The 19,068-nt window shown below is 41.0% G+C and overlaps 1 protein-coding gene across 6 annotated transcripts; it reads right to left on the bottom strand.

Annotated features, from left to right (window-relative positions):
* Positions 1-592: 592 nt before the first annotated feature.
* map7d2a (MAP7 domain containing 2a) lies at positions 593-17,287 on the bottom strand. Of its 6 annotated transcripts, none has more exons than XM_037748164.1 (18): positions 16,888-17,287; positions 14,662-14,754; positions 14,069-14,152; positions 12,913-12,990; positions 12,132-12,295; positions 11,832-11,928; positions 10,971-11,069; positions 10,606-10,695; positions 8,868-8,974; positions 8,640-8,755; positions 8,144-8,520; positions 7,909-8,056; positions 7,639-7,813; positions 7,102-7,206; positions 6,918-6,968; positions 6,679-6,706; positions 4,045-4,681; positions 593-3,269 (listed from the first exon to the last, which is right to left on the bottom strand). In XM_037748164.1, exons 1-18 carry the CDS (start codon positions 16,922-16,924, stop codon positions 3,011-3,013), a joined length of 2,745 nt encoding a protein of 914 aa, XP_037604092.1. In that variant the 5' UTR covers positions 16,925-17,287; the 3' UTR covers positions 593-3,010. The 6 variants fall into 6 exon arrangements, with proteins under 6 accessions (XP_037604092.1, XP_037604090.1, XP_037604091.1 ...); XM_037748162.1 differs by having other exon boundaries at positions 7,639-7,819; positions 16,888-17,286; XM_037748163.1 differs by having other exon boundaries at positions 6,679-6,703; positions 7,639-7,819; positions 16,888-17,286.
* Positions 17,288-19,068: the final 1,781 nt, after the last annotated feature.

Below are 19,068 nucleotides of genomic sequence, written 5' to 3'. Positions count from 1 at the left end.
TTGGCTTATAGGCCTACTTGTACTTAATCTTTTGATCGAGATATACTTAAGAAAAGTATAATTAAGTATTCTTGCCTTACAGGCCTACAGAGATGTATACTTGGCTTGTAGCTGTGCTGACTTTTAGATAGAGTAGGCTATTAAAATGTGTGGATATTCATTTATAAACACTACTCAGTTCCTGTTTAATCTGTCGTAGGTGTTGATTTAACTTCAAGATCATTTTTGAGGATGTATTTTATGATATTTTATCTATCTATCCCATTTATATCAGCGAGGGTAGACTGAAGTTTAGAAACACCTCTCATTGTAACCCAGTAGGAGTCAACAGCACTAAAAACTACAGCCTCCAAAATGACAATAAAGTTCAAGTTTTGCTACTTGTGTGTATGTTTTATGGCATTTAGGTTAGCAACCAACTATCTGTCTGTTTGTGTGATTTCTTTCTTTGTATGTCATTCTCTCTCTCTGAAGTCTTACATCTCTTTCTCACTTCATGTTTGTGTTCCAGATATAATCAACTTCTCCCTATGTTAACTGCTTAATAACACTAACACACATTTACACACAAACAAAAACACAGAATTCCCAGTTTAATTTTAAGTTTTATTGTTTCAGATAACATTGTTATGACCATGCTAACCATGCGCAATGTCTACAGTAATTACATAACTGAAAGAGTTGAGCTGACTGTGATACTGTGGTTTAAATTATGGGTCTAAGCAAACTTGAATACTTTTTGAAATGGTTGTACATAGTGTATCATTTCTTTATACTCATTTGCTTTTCCTTCAAATCAGTCCCCTTTTCAAAAAGGTCAATGTGGAACAGCAATGTTTGAATATTCAAAATATACAGCAACTCTCAAATACTGTATGTAACACACAGTTATGGCCACTTAAGACAATTTAAAAAAAAGTTTCTGTCTTTCCAGGCTATGTATTGTCCAAAGTACACAAATCTAAATACCACTTTGTAAGTAACATAATAATGTGTATAAACTGTTGGAATAATAGCTTTTCTTGCAGCATGGCGGAGATGAAGAGTTTCAAATAAAGGTTCAAGTATTACAGGTCACACACAACAATCCCAGTGGCCAAACAGAAAGAATACACAGCCAGAAGAATTGAGTAACTAATCAGTCCCCCATAAGGCATCTCTACTGAAATTATATTACACACAGAAAATGAAAAAATGCAATCATTAGTTATGAATTGCTCAGGAAGTTAAAAGAGCCCACTGGATAATTCCTACACACAGGACCAAACAGTACAACATGATGGGAGGAGAATAACTTTAACAACATCTTTATAGCTACAGGGAAAGTTGATTGTTAGGCAAACATTTCTGGCCCGGTGCACTTCAGTCTTACAGCCAGATATCTATTGATTGGACTCATACCTGTATATGTCTAATAGATGAATGCATCCATTAGTGCTGTGCCTTGTCACTGAAAAATGCCAGTTAGAGAAGCTTTTATGGATGCAATTACTGTTTATTATTCGCAATAGAATCCGAGTTAGCGGTTCACTCTAGACTACAACAATCCTGTAGTATATACTGTAGGTGTGTGCCATCAGTTGTGTTGATGTCATGATTTTCTCAATGTGTGAACATTCAAGTTGACAGCTTTGGAATCATCCTTCTCACTCACGTGCAGTTAGAAAGTTAAAGATTGAAAAAAGGATAAAGGGAATCATCTCATAACAATCCAGTGGTCAGACATCGCTAGGTTAGGAAGAGTGAAGGAGTCCTGCTGCTGGAGTTTAGTTTGCCGGATAAATCCATTAAATTCCTATGAGGGCTGAAAGTAACATAAATCAATTGATAAAAATGGAGGTGATGAAAATGCATTTGAATTGAAAAATGGAGTGATAAATTATTGAGTGATTTGATTAATTTAAAGCTGATTTGACTAATACAGTCGGGATATGATTACAACAGAGCCATGTTTCATCATTTTCACCATCTCACATTCATCATTCACAACACTAAATTGCCATTTATCATTTAAGGAAGGTGACCTCAAGGGTGGGAGTAACAAAAAATAATTGAGGAAAAGGGAAGTGGTGAAAATGTATGTGAATTGAAAAAAATAGAGTGATAATTTGTTAATTGATTTGATAAACTTGATTGACATTGTATTTGAAAGTGTTGCTCTGATAATCAACTGTCGACCATTCATTCGGGGAAAATGATGAAACCTGGCTCTGTTTTCATCATATCAGAAACTGTTTTAGTCAAATCAGCTTTAAATTAATCGAATCACTTGATAATTTATCACTCCATTTTTCATTTCACATCCATTTTTTATAGCTCCATTTTTCAATTCACATGCATTTTCATCACCTCCATTTTTATCAATTAATTTTTGTTACTTCCACCCCTCATAAATTCCAGCCAAATCAATCGTCAACACGTCATGCATGAATAACATTACCTGGTAAGAACATTTTTGAAGTATTAAAAATGATCATGAAAATGAAATATTCATGCCTTTCCCAGCAACAACACACTGAATTAGATTTAAAAGCTTGGGAGGGCACGTGGAAAGGCAGAGGTGCAAATGCAGGCATCAGTGCTCTGAGCAGGCTTTGTTACTCCTGTACTGGGACTGAACTGGGACCCAGTGGGGAATTTGTGCAGGGGGAAGTCTTATCATACATTAGCAATAGCATGTTTTCTAAATGTCCATGATATTGAAAACCCTGATTATTTTACACAGCAAGACACACCTTCTCTTCCTGACCCTCTTTCACATGTGCTCATCTCGCACACACACACTTGTCCTCATAACAACACACATACTTTCAATGGTCAGTTATGTGATTAGAATATTGAATATACTGTATGTTTTCTTTATATTGCAAGTCAATCTCTATGGCTCTATTCCCATAAATGTAGTGACGCGGGGGCACACACTCAACATGTGACATCCTGCGAGAGTATGTGTGGGACAGAGAGAGAGAAGGCAAGCGAGAGAGGAAGAGAAAGAGAGATTATTAACGGACTACTGGATGCTAAGCTTATTTGAGGACGGAGGCGGCATCCCAATGAGCTTCGAGTCCGACATGGGACTGACAACACCCTCAATCAGGTTCTTGTTGCAGTCGCCTATATCGCCTTCAGAGGACAGTTTAGGGTAGTTGACGCCGCCAGTCAGGTCAATCAGGTCTTCGAGAGCACGGGTGTTACTCAACCCGCTGAGCTGGATTTCGTTGACTGGCGAGAACTCTGGGATAGATATCAGTTCCTCCCTCGAAGCCGGGCTGGAATATAATAATAAACTAGAATTACCACTTCAAGGTTGTATGCCTCCACTAACATGTCAAGTTGCAGTTTACATCCATGTCTCTCCAAATCATTTTATCCTATTAGACATTTGTGTGAAATTGTCATAATTAGCATATGAATAGTAATGGCCAAAAACCTGATTTGTGATTTTACAAAAATGGGACGGACGTGAGGTCACAGTGACCTTTGACCACCAAATTCTAATCAGTTCATACCTGAGTCCAAGTGGACGTTTGTGCCAAATTTGAAGAAATTCCACATAGGCGTTTCTGAGATATCGCATTCACAAGAATGGGATGGACGTGAGGTCAAAGTGACCTTGACCTTTGACTTTTGACTACCAAATTCTTATCAGTTCATCCTTGAGTCTAAGTGGACGTTTTTGCTAAATTTGAAGAAATTCCCCCAAGGTGTTTCAGAGATATCATATTCACGTGAATGGGACGGATGTGAGGTCAAATTGACCTTAACCTTTGACCACCAAAATCGAATCAGTTCAGCCTTTAGTCCAGGTGGACGTTTGTGTGATTTTAAGAGATTCCCTCAAGGCGTTCCTGAGATTTCGCGTTCATGAGAATGGGATGGACGGACGTACATGCGGATGGACAAACAACCCGAAAACACAATGCCTCCGGCCACGGCTGTCGCTGGCGCAAAGGCACAAAAACACAATTACATATAGTAGTTGTGTCCTCGAAGACCAAGTGTGTAATGTGTTGAGTACTACTATAATAACACCTGATGACTCACCTGACGTCCATGGACTGCACCTCATCACATGACCCCGTGCCCTTCACATCTAGTGGCTCCAGCTTGATGATGGGCGGTGCCAGGTGTCCCACCGGCAGGGTCGCCACAGACGGTCTAATGACCTTCATCTGGGACCCTCCTCTAGCAGCTGTCGGCACATGCAGGCTCTGCTGTTTGCTTACCTCAGCAGTTCTCTTCAAGGCACTTCCTTCTCCCTTCACTGCTCCGTTCATCATAGCACCCTCCCTTTGGTTGACTTTGGCGTCTGCTGTCGCCTCTTTATTTGGTTGGTCTGCGGCTTTAACATGTGCTCTGTGTTGTTTGTTCACATTCGTCTCCACCTCTCTTCCCTGTTGCTTGAGAACGCAGTCTTTGCCCTCTCTGTTAAGTTGGCCGCCGGGCCCTTCACTGGTTTGTTTGGTGTCCGGTCTCTTGTCGGGAACACTGTGTGTTGGTGTCACTTGATGAGTGTTGTTTTTGACTTGCAATTGATTGTCCATCTGTGCTGCTGCTGTTGCTTCTTTCTTCACCGGGGCATTTTCCTTCATGTTGACCTGGTCTCTGACCTGCTCTTTAACCTGAAACTCAACCTTTTTGATTGCTTGCTCTTTCACCTGAGCTTTAGCCTTTACTTCACCTGTGGGGAACGAAAAACATCACAGTGGGCTTCACTTTATTTGGACTGTCCAGTTAACATCAACTGAATTTCATTAAAGTCGACTTGAGTCTTTTCCTGGTTGCAGTAATAGTGGATGTCACATATTAACAGCATTACTGGACAAGTTGATACTAAATATTAGGGGTGTAACGATACATCGATCTGGATCGATATATTCTAGAGTTGTTCCGATACCAATACCTGTATTGGAAATGCGTCCGATACTGCCAAACATTTGTGATCGGGTATCGACGAGTACGCCAGTCTATGCAGCGATCCAACACCATAACTCATTAACCCAGAAAAAATTAAACTTTTTTAACCAAATTATTTTATATTTTATCATTTTTTATATTATTAATTTATGTTCTTTGGTACTCTACTTTGGTATCTAAATCGGAAGGAACAGGATCAGGATCAGGAAGGAACAAATCGTATCGGAACATCTCTAAAATCTCTAATGGATTCAATGATCAACAATCCAATATCATCGATACAAAGTGAAAACATTGATGCATATTATCTTTAAGATACACCTTTATTTTGAAATTTCCCATGGCACGTCTTTGTCACCAATTTGTGTCCAAGAGCACCTCCTTCCTACAGAACCCAGTAATAAAATTGTCAAATCATATTTTAATTGCTTTTTGTGAGTTGATGTAAAGGTTACTGATTGTGTTAAAGGGGCATATAATATCGTCTCATATCGATCACAGGCCCCTGAATTGAATCAAATCAAAATTGTATCGTGGTTGACTGTGATATCAGCAAATAGAGCGCTACAGGAATGAGTTCTAAAACCCTGAAATGAGTTAGCATTTTAGCACTTCCGGTTCCCTCGTCTGAAAGTCAATGGGTTTTTTGAATGGGTTAGATGCCTGAAATAAGGTCTGTGGTCAACACAAGCGTAAGAGATTTTACGGTTTTGTTCTACGACATAAAATCCGTCAGTAAATATCCCACTTGTGAATTTTGATGCTTTTATGTGTCTTAAAAAAGACGGTTGCTAAAAAGTGGCTAAATGAGACCACTAAACGTCATCACGCTGACTCGTCCGCCTTTACAGCCTCCTTGTGTATACTCATCCTCATGCGACCGGGGTGTTGTTAGTTTATAGCCTAACTTTAGCTTTTTACTCCTGGTGATTGCATTCACGCTTCAAAAATCATAAAAGTGGTATTCATTTGTGAAGATTATCTTGCTGAACAAAACGTTTGTATCATAAACATTTGTTTGCCACAGAGCTTATTTACTGCAATAATCCAAAACCCAATGGAAAAATCCCATTGGCTTTTTGTTGAGGGAACCCAGGGCGATGCTAACTTCCCAGTTGGCCTACAGAAATACGTCATCCCTGTATCGTATCGTGATGAAACTTGTGATTTACACCCCTGCTAAATATTGACATTGGCTCAATTGTGAAACCCAAATGACTCGAAAATTGACACCAGACACTCCAAATAAAGTGTGAGCTCACACTGCGCAGAGCGGTCCCTGAATAAATCTTCCAAGGGCATTTTCAAGAGCAGCTAATTTTACAGTCAGCTCCCATGGCACTGCTCTAAAGTAAAAAGTGCCCTATCAGCACCAAGAGCAAGAGTCCTTGGCTGCTGCTCCATATTCCAGACAATATTGTGTAACTTCCACCAAAATGGTTTTAAACGTATGGCCCAGAGAGACAAGGATCATAGCTGTTCATTCTTCAGAATAGCCAAAGCATCAGAATTATTGCATAACAAGACAATAACAGGAATGCTGGAAAAAATATTGGAGAGGGTCCCCTATTGATATTTCACACAAGCCAACTTATAAAAATTGAGACTACTGCTGCGCATGCTCAAAATAAGCTAATAAATGAATCACATTGCATGCCCTGTTTGCATTTTTACAGCTGCAAGGCATACAGAGAGGGGCAGAGGAAGCAGGGGCAGCAAGCAAACAGACGTATTTGCAGGGCGACTGAATAACACACTAACCTGGTTTCGCCTCCACCTGCTCCGCCTTCTGATTCAATGCAGAACAGAGACGATCGAGTCAACGTTTTGTGGTAATCAGGACGCAAAACCAAAGTATCACCAACAATAGAATTTAATAAAGATAATAACAACAGAAAGTCTTAATAAATTAAAGTTGAAAAACCACATAATCAGCAGGTGCTTAAAGTCAGCGGGACAACTGTACGAGAACGGGGGGGAGTGGGCGTCTCTTACAGTACCTTCAAGTCAGCTTCACCCTTCCTAGTTCTCTTCATGATCTCCTCAATTCTCTGTGAAAAATATAATCGACATGTAATCACTGTGTGAACTTTCCAGGATTCAGAGTTTAAAATCTTTCAAGTGCAACATGCAGTCAGCAGGATCAGGGGTCAGAGGTCAGAGGATCTTTCTGTTTTAAATAACCTTTTTTCTTAGCTGCCTCTCCTCCTCTTCTTGTTGCATCTGCAGTTCTCGGTCTTGCCGCTGACGCTCGGCGTCCTCCTGAGCTTGGACTTGGGCTTTTTCTTTCTGTTAAGACAGAGCACAATTAATCAAGGCTGCACCCTCTTAGACAATTAGTCGACTAATCGGTCATTTTGGTCTAAGTCGACTACGATTTCTTTTTTCATGCTGAATGACTTATTTCCAAGAAACTTATGAGCCAATCTCTGGTAAACACAAGATTAAAAGTGGTGCTTTGCTGTGATTCTTTGAGGAGAAACTCAGTTTTACAGATCTGACGACTAATCTAATCAACTAAACGATTAGTCTTTGTTGACTAATCGTTTAGTTGATTAGATTAGTCGCCATGAATCAACATGGGTGTTAGTCGACTAATAATTTCTTTGTTCAAGGACAGCCCTACAGTTTACACAGCATGTGATTCTCCTGAAATTCACAAGAAATTACCAAAAATCGAAAAAAACAACAACTGCCTGGCACCTTACAATGATCTCTCACCTCTTTGTCCATGTGGGTCTGTAGCTCCCTCTCCTGCTCCTCCTTCTTCCGTTTGTCCTCTTCTTGTTTCAGCTGGTGAAGATCTTCCTCATGTTTCCCCTTTTCCTTCACTTCTTGAGCCTTCACCTTCTGCTGTCGCTGCTCCTGTTCAAGTTGCTTCCTTAGCTGCTCTTTCCTGAGTCTGATCGGAGGGTGCATACACTTATTAAACCCATTTAAAGACTTAAATTCAACGTGGTCTTTAATTCATGATTTAATCAATGAACTCACCGCTCTTCTTCCTCTTGTTCTCGCTTTTTCTCTTCCAGTTCCTTCTGAGCTCGAGCCAGACGCCTCCGCTCTGCCAGCAACTTGGTGGCCTCCTCTGCATTTGTTGTGCCAGCTGCTACCTTCCCTGTGGACGCACAAGCTGCTGATTCTGTCAACACACATAGAAAGACTGGTGTCAGATCATCCAAGTGTACTGCTAAAACATACCAAATACTCTCATTTGCATGAAGTCCACCTTTTTTCTTGTCTCCATCCTGAGCGTTGCTCTGCGTCTTCTTCTCTGAGAAATCCACTTTGGGAGACATGTTGTCCTTTCTGTCAGGGGACTGATTTTTTTCAGGTGTGTCATCTTTGAGATGATTATCCAAGGTTTCACCCTTAGGTGATCTGGATTTGGTGATGTCAGTGTTGACCACATTCTTCTCGTCTTGTGACGATGGATTGCTGATGTCTGTGCTCTTTTTCACTGCTTTGGATTGTTCGCTGTATTTCTCCACCTTCTTGTCCTCCACTCTCCTATCATCAGGTGACAGGTTTGGACGATGTCTTGTAGGAGAGTAATGGTACTGATGTGCATTGCTGGGAGACTGGGCACGCATCTTAGATGCCAGCCTGCACACACACAGAGATGTTAAGTATTTCATGACAGGAAATACATTTTTAAATAATGCTGTGCGAACAAGGTAATGGTCCCTGCTGACAGACACCTTTCACCAGACAAATAATCTTACTTGGAGGTCTTTGGAGAAGCCAAGTGCCTTGTGATACTAGCAGGGGATTCAGATCTTCTCACAGGGGATCCACAACCTGGGGATGCAGTTCTTCTCTCTCTGCGCAGCCGCTCTTTCTGCAAGCAGAGTGATTTAAGACACAAGATCTTGCAGCTTTTATATCCATTCATGTTTGATTTCTTACAGATGTTATGAATGTCAAGGTACAGCACATGTATGAGGTCTGACCTTGGGGGTATTGGGAGTGGACTGAGAGCCTCCCTGAAGTCCAGCTTTGTTGTGATCCGCGGGGTTCAGTGAGCCGCGGAAAGGTGACCTGTGAGGGCTGCAGGGCGCTACATGATGACAAACACCATGCTTATCAAATCGAATGATGGCGAATCACAAGTGACAGAGGGACATTAATACAGTAGCCAGGGGAGGGCTTGACTGGACGGTGTGTGCTGCACCCAGATGAAGCTTACAGACTCATTTTGGCAGCCAGTTGGCAGCTCTGATGCATTTCAAGCCTAAAACTTAAATTTCAGGTACAGGCCTGAATGTATTTATTAGGGATATAGTCATTCAACGCCCAGTCAGCACTTCTGTCCTATTGGATAAACATGAAGGGAGACATTTTGCCAAAAAGAGGCCATTGATTTCCCAGATTTAGATTAGACCTGATTGAGGGTAGGATATTGAACACATCTTTGCCTTTCAGCTGCCAGTATGACTGATTCAGCCAACAGTCAGAAATAATGTGGCATGTTAATGCCACTTTTATCTTTAGGAATTAATCCTGAGTCATTACGCTACTATGCCAGTGCGACGCAAGCACACACATGCCAGCGTGATGGCTGCAAACAACAACCCAATTCCCAACATCTCTTCCTTTGTCACACCCAAAACGACAGCAAATGAAAACACACACGGACCTTGTGCAAAACACACAATCACAAAAGCAAAGGCCCTAACGCACCATACAACACCAGAAGCTTCTTGCTGTCTCTTGTAACTTCTCATCCCATCTGTCACCATCTGTAATCTCTAAAGAGTGCAGCCCTCTCAGTGGGATGACTGTATCTGTGTCTATTTTATTTTTATTCTAGGTCATGTGCTATTAATCTCCCAAACCGTCTGCTCCAGGGAGTCAGTACCACTTGGCTGCTTTCATTTTGAAAGCCAGGTTATTTAAAGAAAAATGAAACAAATGCTTCTAACTCATCTACAAACTGAAAATAATACATCTAGTGTTTGAGATCACTGAGATTTTCATGTCATTCTGAGCCAGTGTCCTTTAGCCTGTTTGTAATTACTGAGAGTTTACTAATCTGGGGAAACTAATCCGGAGGTTGACTTCTAGGGAAATTTGAAAGAAAGTTACACACACTGATTATGTTTGTTGACTCGGCTGAAGGGGATTTATGGCGGAAAACTTGTTTCCGCTGACTATGAAATAGCTGATGCTTTTTCGTATTGTCCTCTTTTTCCTGCATGGTGGTTCACTTGCAGTCAAATGGCAGAGTTTGCCTCTACAAGAGAGGAAAGCATGAAAGTCCCTTGAGAACAGGAAGACGTATTCAGCTTGATTCTGCCTGAAAATTAGGTTAGATCATAATAAGACCAGTTTGGATATATGCCAGTAAATGCTCCTGCACTGATAACATCTGCCTGTTTATTCTCCACAATGTTGCGCTTAATCCACACTGACTTTTGCAACGACGACTCAAAATAAAAGCCACTGCAGCAGAGCACAAACACATACCAAATACCTATAGAAAACATAGAGATTACTTTGCAGAAGTACATTATTTGCACAAAGGTTCAACAACAACAACAGCAGCTTAACATGCATCACAGGAAGAACACGTTTGCCCTTGGTTGAAGTTTCAGCTCGCCAAAGGGCAAACAAACAAACACAGACATGGTAACTGTTGGATGGACAGGAGGGGTGATATTTAGGAGGGCAAGGGGGGCTTAACTTTACCAGATTCGCTGACAGCAGGAAGGGGGGAGGCAATGCCATGGGAAAAGGCGGAGGCAGCAGAGAAAGGGAGTAGGGCATTCTCACTGTCACCTACAGGCAGCGGGCGGAGCGGAGCAGAGCAGAGCAGAGCAGAGCAGAGCAGAGCAGACAGAGCGTTATGAACAGTTTATCTGAGAAAGTCCTCATCCAGCCGGAGAGAGACCTGGATGGCAGTTACCATATCAGCAGGGGTGCTGTGATGTAATGTAACCAGAACAAGCATTTTGTTGGTCTCATTTAAAGGAACAGTGTGTAGCATTTCAGGGATGTATTAGCAGAAATGGAATATAATATTCATAACTATGTTTTCATTTGTGTATAATCACCTGAAACTAAGAATTGTTGTGTTTCCTTTATGTTAGAATCATATCTACAAAGGGAGCGGGTCCTCTTCACGGAGTCCGCCATGTTGCACCGCCATGTTTCTATAGTAGCACAGAACAAACCAAAAACTTTCTTTAGAGAGAGCCTTTCATGTTTTTACGTTACCTGAAGGCCACCGTAGACACTCTTGTGAAACTGCGGTAATGTGAGCTGCAGAGTGCAAAACCGTGGTACCGCCAGCCGGTGTCTGACTGCCCTTGCTCCTAAAGTAGTGTTATTATGGTAAGGATGGCCGAACGGTGTTACCATGGTTTTACATTCTGCGGCTCACATTACCACAGTCTTGGAAAGGGAGAAGTGAGCGGAGGGGTACTCAGTTGGTTGCAATCTGCAACCACACCACTAGATGCCACCAAATCCTACACACTATCCCTTTAAAGCCATGATGTGTCAGTTTTGAAAGTTTCCGACTGTGGTGACTCCCCAGTGGTGATCATAAATGTCACTGTGGCACTGTTACAGTCACGCACACAGATGATTTCTGTGTTATTTTTTCCATTATTTCAATCATCCACAGAAGTTTACAAGGTATGATTTGGTGCAGATATGTAACTCCATCCTGTCTCTTTGGGAAACCGGGACATATTTCTGCACATGCGTACTTCAGCAGCCAGGCTGTCGGCAAGTATCAGGCCAAGAGAAAAGCTCTCTTACACACAGACCTATAGCATTCACAGTGTCTCACAGAAATAAAGCAAAATGCAATCCTTCTGGAATTTTTCTTTCATATCCTGCTGTTTCAGATCATTCAGGTCTTGCATCCATGCCTCTCTGTTTGCAGCTATAAGCTGATGTGTTCTTACCTGCTCCTGTATGGCAGCCTCTGTTCCAGCGTTTGGTCCTCTGCTCCAGCTGAAGGCTTCGCTCCAGAGAGCGTTTCATCAGGGCCTCCAGACGCTCCTGAACGCAACACAGCAGAGACAAACTTCATTTGAGCACTGTCACCTCACGACTGGCTTTGGATCTTTGTAATTTTTACACACTGCCAGGGATAAGTCACATGGATAGATCTTTCTAATTTGAGATTGTGAAATTACACTCACAAATTAAAAACATAGATAGATAGACAATAGTGCATTCTTAGATTAGACAGATCAGCTGACCCTGTCCTCCTCGAGCTGCTGCCTCCTCTTTTCCTCCACTGCAGTTCTGCGGAGCTCCTCTTTCTGCCTCTGCTCCTCCAGCCGCCTCCAGCGTTCCTCCACTGTGCGTTCGTACTGCAGCCGAGCTCTGCGCTCCTTCTCCCTGATCAGCTGCTCCCGGGCCACTGAAACAGACAAGACAAACTCTGCTCCAGGTTCCATGGGAAAAAAATAGAGTTAATGGACCAGAATGCTGCTGGCTTTTTACTATTCGTCTGGTCGTGTAGAGTTCAGAATATATACCACAGAAGTAATAAAATTCTCAGATTTTTTACCATTTTGCAACTATTTGATCAATACATTTGAGTCTCTGTTCAAAACACTTTTTTAAGAATAGTGTATTTTTCATGAAACTAAGCACTCACAAAATCTTTCAGTATTACGTGAACTTCTATGTGTTGTAGTGAATTAGAATCTGTCGATCGACACCCGAGACTATCATGTAGATAGAAATCCTTGTCATCGTGAGGCAACTGCAGGAGCTGCATGATAAACTGACCTACTTCTGTGGACTATTCTGTGTTACTGTCACATTGTCTCGAGTGGCATAGCTCATCATATCAAAAACCCAGTGAACTCAACTTCTACTGGCTAGCAAAGCCACTTCCATAACCAATTAAACTGTAGAGAGAAAAATGTCATGACGAAATAAACTTTGCAGGACAGCATTTCAGAGCTTCTCAGTTCACAAAAATCTGACTCTTTATTTGCAGTTGTGCCAAAAGTAAAGGACATCACCTACCCAGGCTTCTCTCCCTCTCCTCACGTCTCTCTTTGGCTAATCGCATCCTGTCGTCTGTCTTCATATAACCCTCCACAACTGAAAGATGGAGGAGGCAGGGGAAGGAAAGAGAAAAGGGCATTTAAAGAGGACCTATTTTGCTCATTTTCAGGTTCATACTCGTATTTTGGGTTTCTACTAAAACATGTTAACATGCTTTAATGTTCAAAAAACACTTTTCTTTTCTCATACCAGCTGTGCTGTATCACCTCTTTTCACCCTCCGACTGAAACGCTCTGTTTGAGCTCCCCCATCCCATGAACAGCTCAGTCTGCTCTGATTGGTCAGCTGGCCCCCTCTGTTGTGATTGGTCAACCGAACTGCTCTAACTGGCTTTGTTTGTGGGTGCGCCAAACTAACTGCTAGCCAAAATGTGTTACTTGGTAACATCACCACGTTACAGAAGAAAAGGCGGGACTTCAATCAAGGCATTTCAGGCAGTTCAGGAGCAGTGTTTCTGTGGGAGAGAGTAATGGTACATGTCTACAGGGGCGTTTAATCGCAAGGGATCGCCTCGCTTCCCAGCATTGGACGCTTGATGGGCTGTCACATAGACACAAGGCACTCGGCACCTGAATAGACAATGCTTTCCCTCGTTGGCTGCTGCTCCTAACTTCCAAACCAGAACCAACATGGTGGCTCGTTTGGAAACTTTCTTCTCTTATATTTTGTAAATAGTTCATCGAAATTTGTTTTTGAAAACATTTTATGCGAGAAATAAGCCATGCAGTTGCTGAATCTGTCTTTATTTTAGATCAACAATATTTAGTTTAAAAGATTTTGGGAGTTTCCAGAGGCGGCGAGTCACATCGGACGCCCCTGATTTGAATAAAGTAGCCTAGACCTCAACTTTATGCAAATGAGGAGCGGGCGACGTGACGGTCCATTTCTCGAATCGCGCCGCCACGCTACCAGAATGCATTGCACGGCTGCTTACATAGACAATGAATGGGAAGTATGGAAAGGACGGAGGCTGTGGACATGTACCATGACTCTCTTTGGCATGGACTTTGGGTTTTGTAACATCACAGACCTTTTACATGCACAAAAAAACATACTTGAGGAAAGGGGAAATAGCACAAAAGCATCTTTTATAAAAGCAAACATAGAGACTTACATTGTTTACCTGCATGGTTGTTATTGATGTGTGAAGGGGACGCGTGTCCATTTATTTGTGGCCTCTTCTCTGTGTTAGATGGAGCTGTGGATCATCATGACATAAGGAGAGAGAGAGAGCACACTCAGCTTGGCTTAAAGAGGAATGACATCAGCACCACGGCACTGACCTGCAGTGTTGCTTTGTTACCAACAGGGGGAGACATGTCTTCAGCTCAGTGTGGGACTGATCCGTGTTAAATGCATTGTGTTGCAAAATACCAAGCAGCCCCATGCCAAGGGCAAACTGCAGCAATATGCTGGAGAGGGGGGGAGGGGGGGGGGGGGAAGCTGTCCTTGGCGTGATGGTCACTCCACACATGCTGAACGTCTCTTTTGGTTAGTGTTGCTGCTGTAACCAGCTGATAACAGAGCAGCCCTGAAACACGTTTTCCTAACACATTTGGGCCTACAGAGTCATATCATGCATTCTGTAACGTTTCTCTGGTAATTGTGCAATAATCCAAATCATTGTGGAGTCAGTGATTCTCATCCAGATGAATGGGAGGAAAGAGAGCATCATGTAACAGAAGAGGAGAGGAGAGGATTACTCACTGGTTTTTCCAGTCCGGGCTGGAGAGCTGTGACCGTTTGTCGGAGATCTCTTCTCAGGAAGTAGAGTGATGGACGGTGGTGCCATCTTTTCACCTATAACGCACAAAACAAATAAAGAGCATTGATCTAAACAGCAAGCTGCTATTCTCACATTAATATCATAATGCTTGTAAATGAAAAGTGTGAATCAAGAAGAGGAAAGAAACCACAGTCACTGGGTGTATCACGTGAGATCACAATTTAAAAAAAACACCTAAATTGGAGTAAATATTCAAAATGTGATACTTTTTTTTTGTTTATATACTAACATGAAGCAGATATAGTGGAACAAATGTTTTATATATCAGTATTATAGTTGAAATAAACTAAATAAGTAATTATTAGATAAATCTATTATGTAATATGGATATTGAGAGTTGATAACAGTGTCCAAATAACAACATCTAAATTTTGAAATTGCCTATCATTGCCAAAAAAGTTTAATTCCACAAATTCACTGAATCAATATGTGCATTGTAGTCTAAACTGCCAACAAAGTCAGTCGCTTCACTTGATTAAGTGAGTTAGTCTCTTTTCAGTCAGTGTATACTGAAACCTGGCAACACTGAGGCCCTATGTGGTTTGGCTGATGTCAGAGAGCAGAGCACTGACTTGACTAAACATATTACTGTACACATTCATCATGCTTAACTTGTAGCATTTACCATTATCCATGCTAACATTTTATTGATTTCTTAAGTGGCCACACTGGTAGTCTACCTCTAATGAACTGGGGTGTATTTACTGCAGCTTTTATGGTTTTGAGGGGAATGCTGCTCACACTCTTTTTTTTCCCCATAATAATTTATTGGGAGTAACCTCAGGTGTACAGAAAAAAAAATAGAGCAGAAATGTAAATGATTGTCCCTCCATATTTTGGTATTTTTCCTCCGAAAAGCCCCCTCCCACCCAACCCTCACCCATTGCCAAAAATGATAATGGACAAAAAAACAAACAAGGTTAAATTAAAGACAAAAAAGAAAAATATTAATAAATAAAGTACACAAAAAGGAGAAGAAAAAAGAAAAAGAAAATAAGATAAGATACAAATTTAAATGAAATAAATATTAATAATAAATAAAGAACACAAAAAGAAGAAGAAAAAAATAAAATAAGATTTTTTTAAAAATAAAATAAATAATAATAAATAAAGTACACATTGACATTAATAATAATTATAGGATAAATCCCAAACTACAGATAAAATAGGCTGATCAACTTTACCGTGTACAAATGGACAAATTAACTACTGCTCACACTTATGTCTTTATCTTATAGAGCTGTCCAGGTATTATTCTTTAACATTAATCCTGTTATTGTAAAAAAATACAAGCTGTAGAAACACAATTACGTGTATAAGATGGAAGTGAAATGAACACTGATGTTTTAATAAAGGGGTTTAAAAGTTCCATCATAAAGTGCCTCCAGTAGTCACCTTGTATAGTACTTTCTCAATGTGAACTAATGTGACAGACAGTGGGGGAAGTCTTTAGAGTCACTTATACAATTGTGCCAAATTTGATTATCATGCTGGAAGATTTCCCCTCTTTCAGGGCGTGGAGGGTAAATACAATATGAGACAATGACCCAGTCTTAAACCCCCCCCCCCCCCAAAGTCATCACACATTGGTTTGATGCGCATAAAAAAAATACACAGTATAATCCACGGGTCTGTCCTGTGTCATCCTCTCTCTCCACCCATTTGAACCCTTTTATCCGATTGAGTCGCGTCATCACCAAAAATAAAGCTACACACACATAGATAGCCTGGTTTTGCTTTGAAGGGACTGGACACGTATTATTTAATCTGTAATGTTGATATCCCCTTATGAGAAAATGTAAAACAATGAAATCAGAAACACACAAAGGAGGCACTCCAATTCTGTTTCGCTCACTTTTACGCATGATAAAAAAAAAACATTAGGCCTACAGTGATTTAGGTTTATTCTAAAGGGAATGAAAATATGCACATTGTAAACCTGCATCCATTGAAAACAACAGCACAGAGAGCTTTAGCGGATAAACAAAAAGCCGGATCATGACTGCACTGCCGGCATCATGCACATAAAGCAGCGGAAATGTCAATTGCGTCATTCATGAGTCTGCTTTAAAATCGCGACCCAAACACAACAAACAGAGTCCGATAGCGTGATGATACCAAAACCAGAAACGTTCCATCGAGCTTACCTGTTATTGCACTGGATGATGGGACTGTTTTCGCCATGGTAGCTGCTGTCACAGGCACAATAATACACCCAAATGGATGAGGATGCTGTCACCCAGAGCGCTCTGCGGTGATGCAGCCAATGCAGCACATGCAGGTATCCGCTTCTCTCCGCGGCAGCAGCAGTGATGCGCGCAGCCACAGCGGACACAAACAAGCACACAGCATTCAACTAAACGGCCTGAAGGTCATTATGAAGGCTGGAGATGATGGGAATCAGGACAGGACAGGACAGGAGGGTCTTGTATGTGGATGGATGGAGGAGAGAGATGCTGAGGCTGGAGGAGCAGAGATGATGATGATGCGCACACAATCGAGTTTACTACCGACCGAGCACACCGTGTGCGTCGCAGCGTCAGCCCGCCCAGGCTATCATCAACACAGTACCGGTGGTAGATAGGGGAGCTATACTGTAGATTTCCTCTCTGCAGACAGCTCAAACCAAATTTAGCTGGCTTTGATGCAATAACAGGGAGAGGGACAACACGTCAGCATAAAGTTTCTTATTGTAATATGCCTATAAGCTTCAAAAGTATTATACTCATTATTCTTTATTTATCTATTATTATAGTCTTATTGTTTGTTTGATTCTCCATGTAACATCCACACATATGCCTGAGGTGCAATAACAAAGCAATAACACATTAGAAAATCCAGATTTGTCTGAGAAAACTTGGCCTTAGAGTACAGATATGTCTACCATGTCTTTTATGGGTGTGATATCTGCATTTTCTTTTCTTTTTTTTTGTTTGATTAGGACACATCCTGGGAATTTTGGAGTGGTACTGGGTTTCGATTTAATGTATTGGCTTCATATCACAATATATTCCAGAAATCTGAAATGCAAAAAAATTTCCCACATTAGGCTAATTCACCTGTTCAATTCAATCATGTTCAGAGGATGACGAAAATGCAATTTTAGATGCAACTGAAAATAGAAATCTCACTTAGCTCCTAACAATCGTATAGGCTACATCTCACTTGTTAAAAAAAAGATATTTTCACCACTTTGCTGAACATTTTACAGTTGCTATCATTACATCTTCTACGAGAGCCATGAATGAAGAAAAGACTCATGAGTTGAACAAATATTGACAGCTAAGGGTTAGTGATGCACACACAGGTCTGTACACTAAGCACCATCCTGCTATCACAGCTTTGTGACCCTATATATCCATAGCATTTAGATAGGGTCACATATTTTCACCATTTTGAATGACAGCAGTTTGATAGTATCTGACCATAATAAAGCCTTTGCAGTGGTCATGCTGGTTTAGCACCCTGGAGCAAAAATTAGCTGTGGGCCCCCAGTACCCTCCCCATTCTTCCAACTCTCTGTGCACTGAGTGAATGTAACATTGTCTTTAAGTGCCCATCAACTAAAGTGCACTGCAGACTACACATGGCAGCTTTATTTTATTTTGCCTGCAGTCCCAGAAAACAACTTGTACCTGTGTTGAAATACTTCCTACCCCAGGTTTACTGTGTGTAATAAATGTATTCAAGACAAATATAAACTGATGTAAAGCTTCAAAAATGAATTTGCCAAAGATAGGACAAGGCTCTTATCATTTCTGAGTTGATGAGCTCATAGAATCCGATGGGTTAAAGAATAGGGTGTCACACTCACATCTGTTATAACTTGGCACATTTATGTTCAGTTTCTCTTTGACAGAAGTTTCACAACTGGTTGATACAAATGGTCAGGTTGGGCTCCCTTCAAGACCCCGGCCCTCTTCAACAACTCAAAAAACATACTCAACACTGTTTTATTACATTAATGTTTCATGACTTTTTCCCCATTTTGTAAAACTTTTTTATAAACATGATTTTTAATTGCATATATTTCTGTCGTCTGTTCCTGAAAGTTAAAAAATACAAAACATGGTTAAATCAAACAGAGAACCATGTTATGTATCTGTGATTGATGTTGACAGTAGTTTTTACGCAACGCTACCCCTCCCAGATCCCAAATAAGTCTATTAGGATTAATGGTTTTTGGAGTTTTAAACAGTCTAACAGGGAGTTAGACCTCTCTGTGGTGTAATTGAACCAAAACATAAGTCAAGTCACCATGTAGGAAAGCAGAGAGTTTGTTACACAAAAAGAATATATGTTCATGCATTGCCCAAATATAACATATA

This window comes from Sebastes umbrosus, chromosome 17, assembly GCF_015220745.1.
Source record: "Sebastes umbrosus isolate fSebUmb1 chromosome 17, fSebUmb1.pri, whole genome shotgun sequence".
Classification (NCBI taxonomy): domain Eukaryota; kingdom Metazoa; phylum Chordata; class Actinopteri; order Perciformes; family Sebastidae; genus Sebastes; species Sebastes umbrosus.
The sequence above is the reverse complement of the archived record's forward strand: the minus strand, read 5'-3'. Positions and strand labels throughout refer to the sequence as shown.

Bases quoted from the DNA above. Each gene is read 5' to 3' on its own strand.
- map7d2a (XM_037748162.1), bottom strand. From the start codon at position 16,924: ATGGCGAAAACAGTCCCATCATCCAGTGCAATAACAG. The intron at 12,991-14,068 runs GTAAGTCTCTAT...TCCATCTTTCAG, and splicing joins CAACCATGCAGGTAAACAAT to TTGTGGAGGGTTATATGAAG. The intron at 11,070-11,831 runs GTAAGAACACAT...GTGCTACTATAG, and splicing joins AGGCTGCCATACAGGAGCAG to AAACATGGCGGTGCAACATG.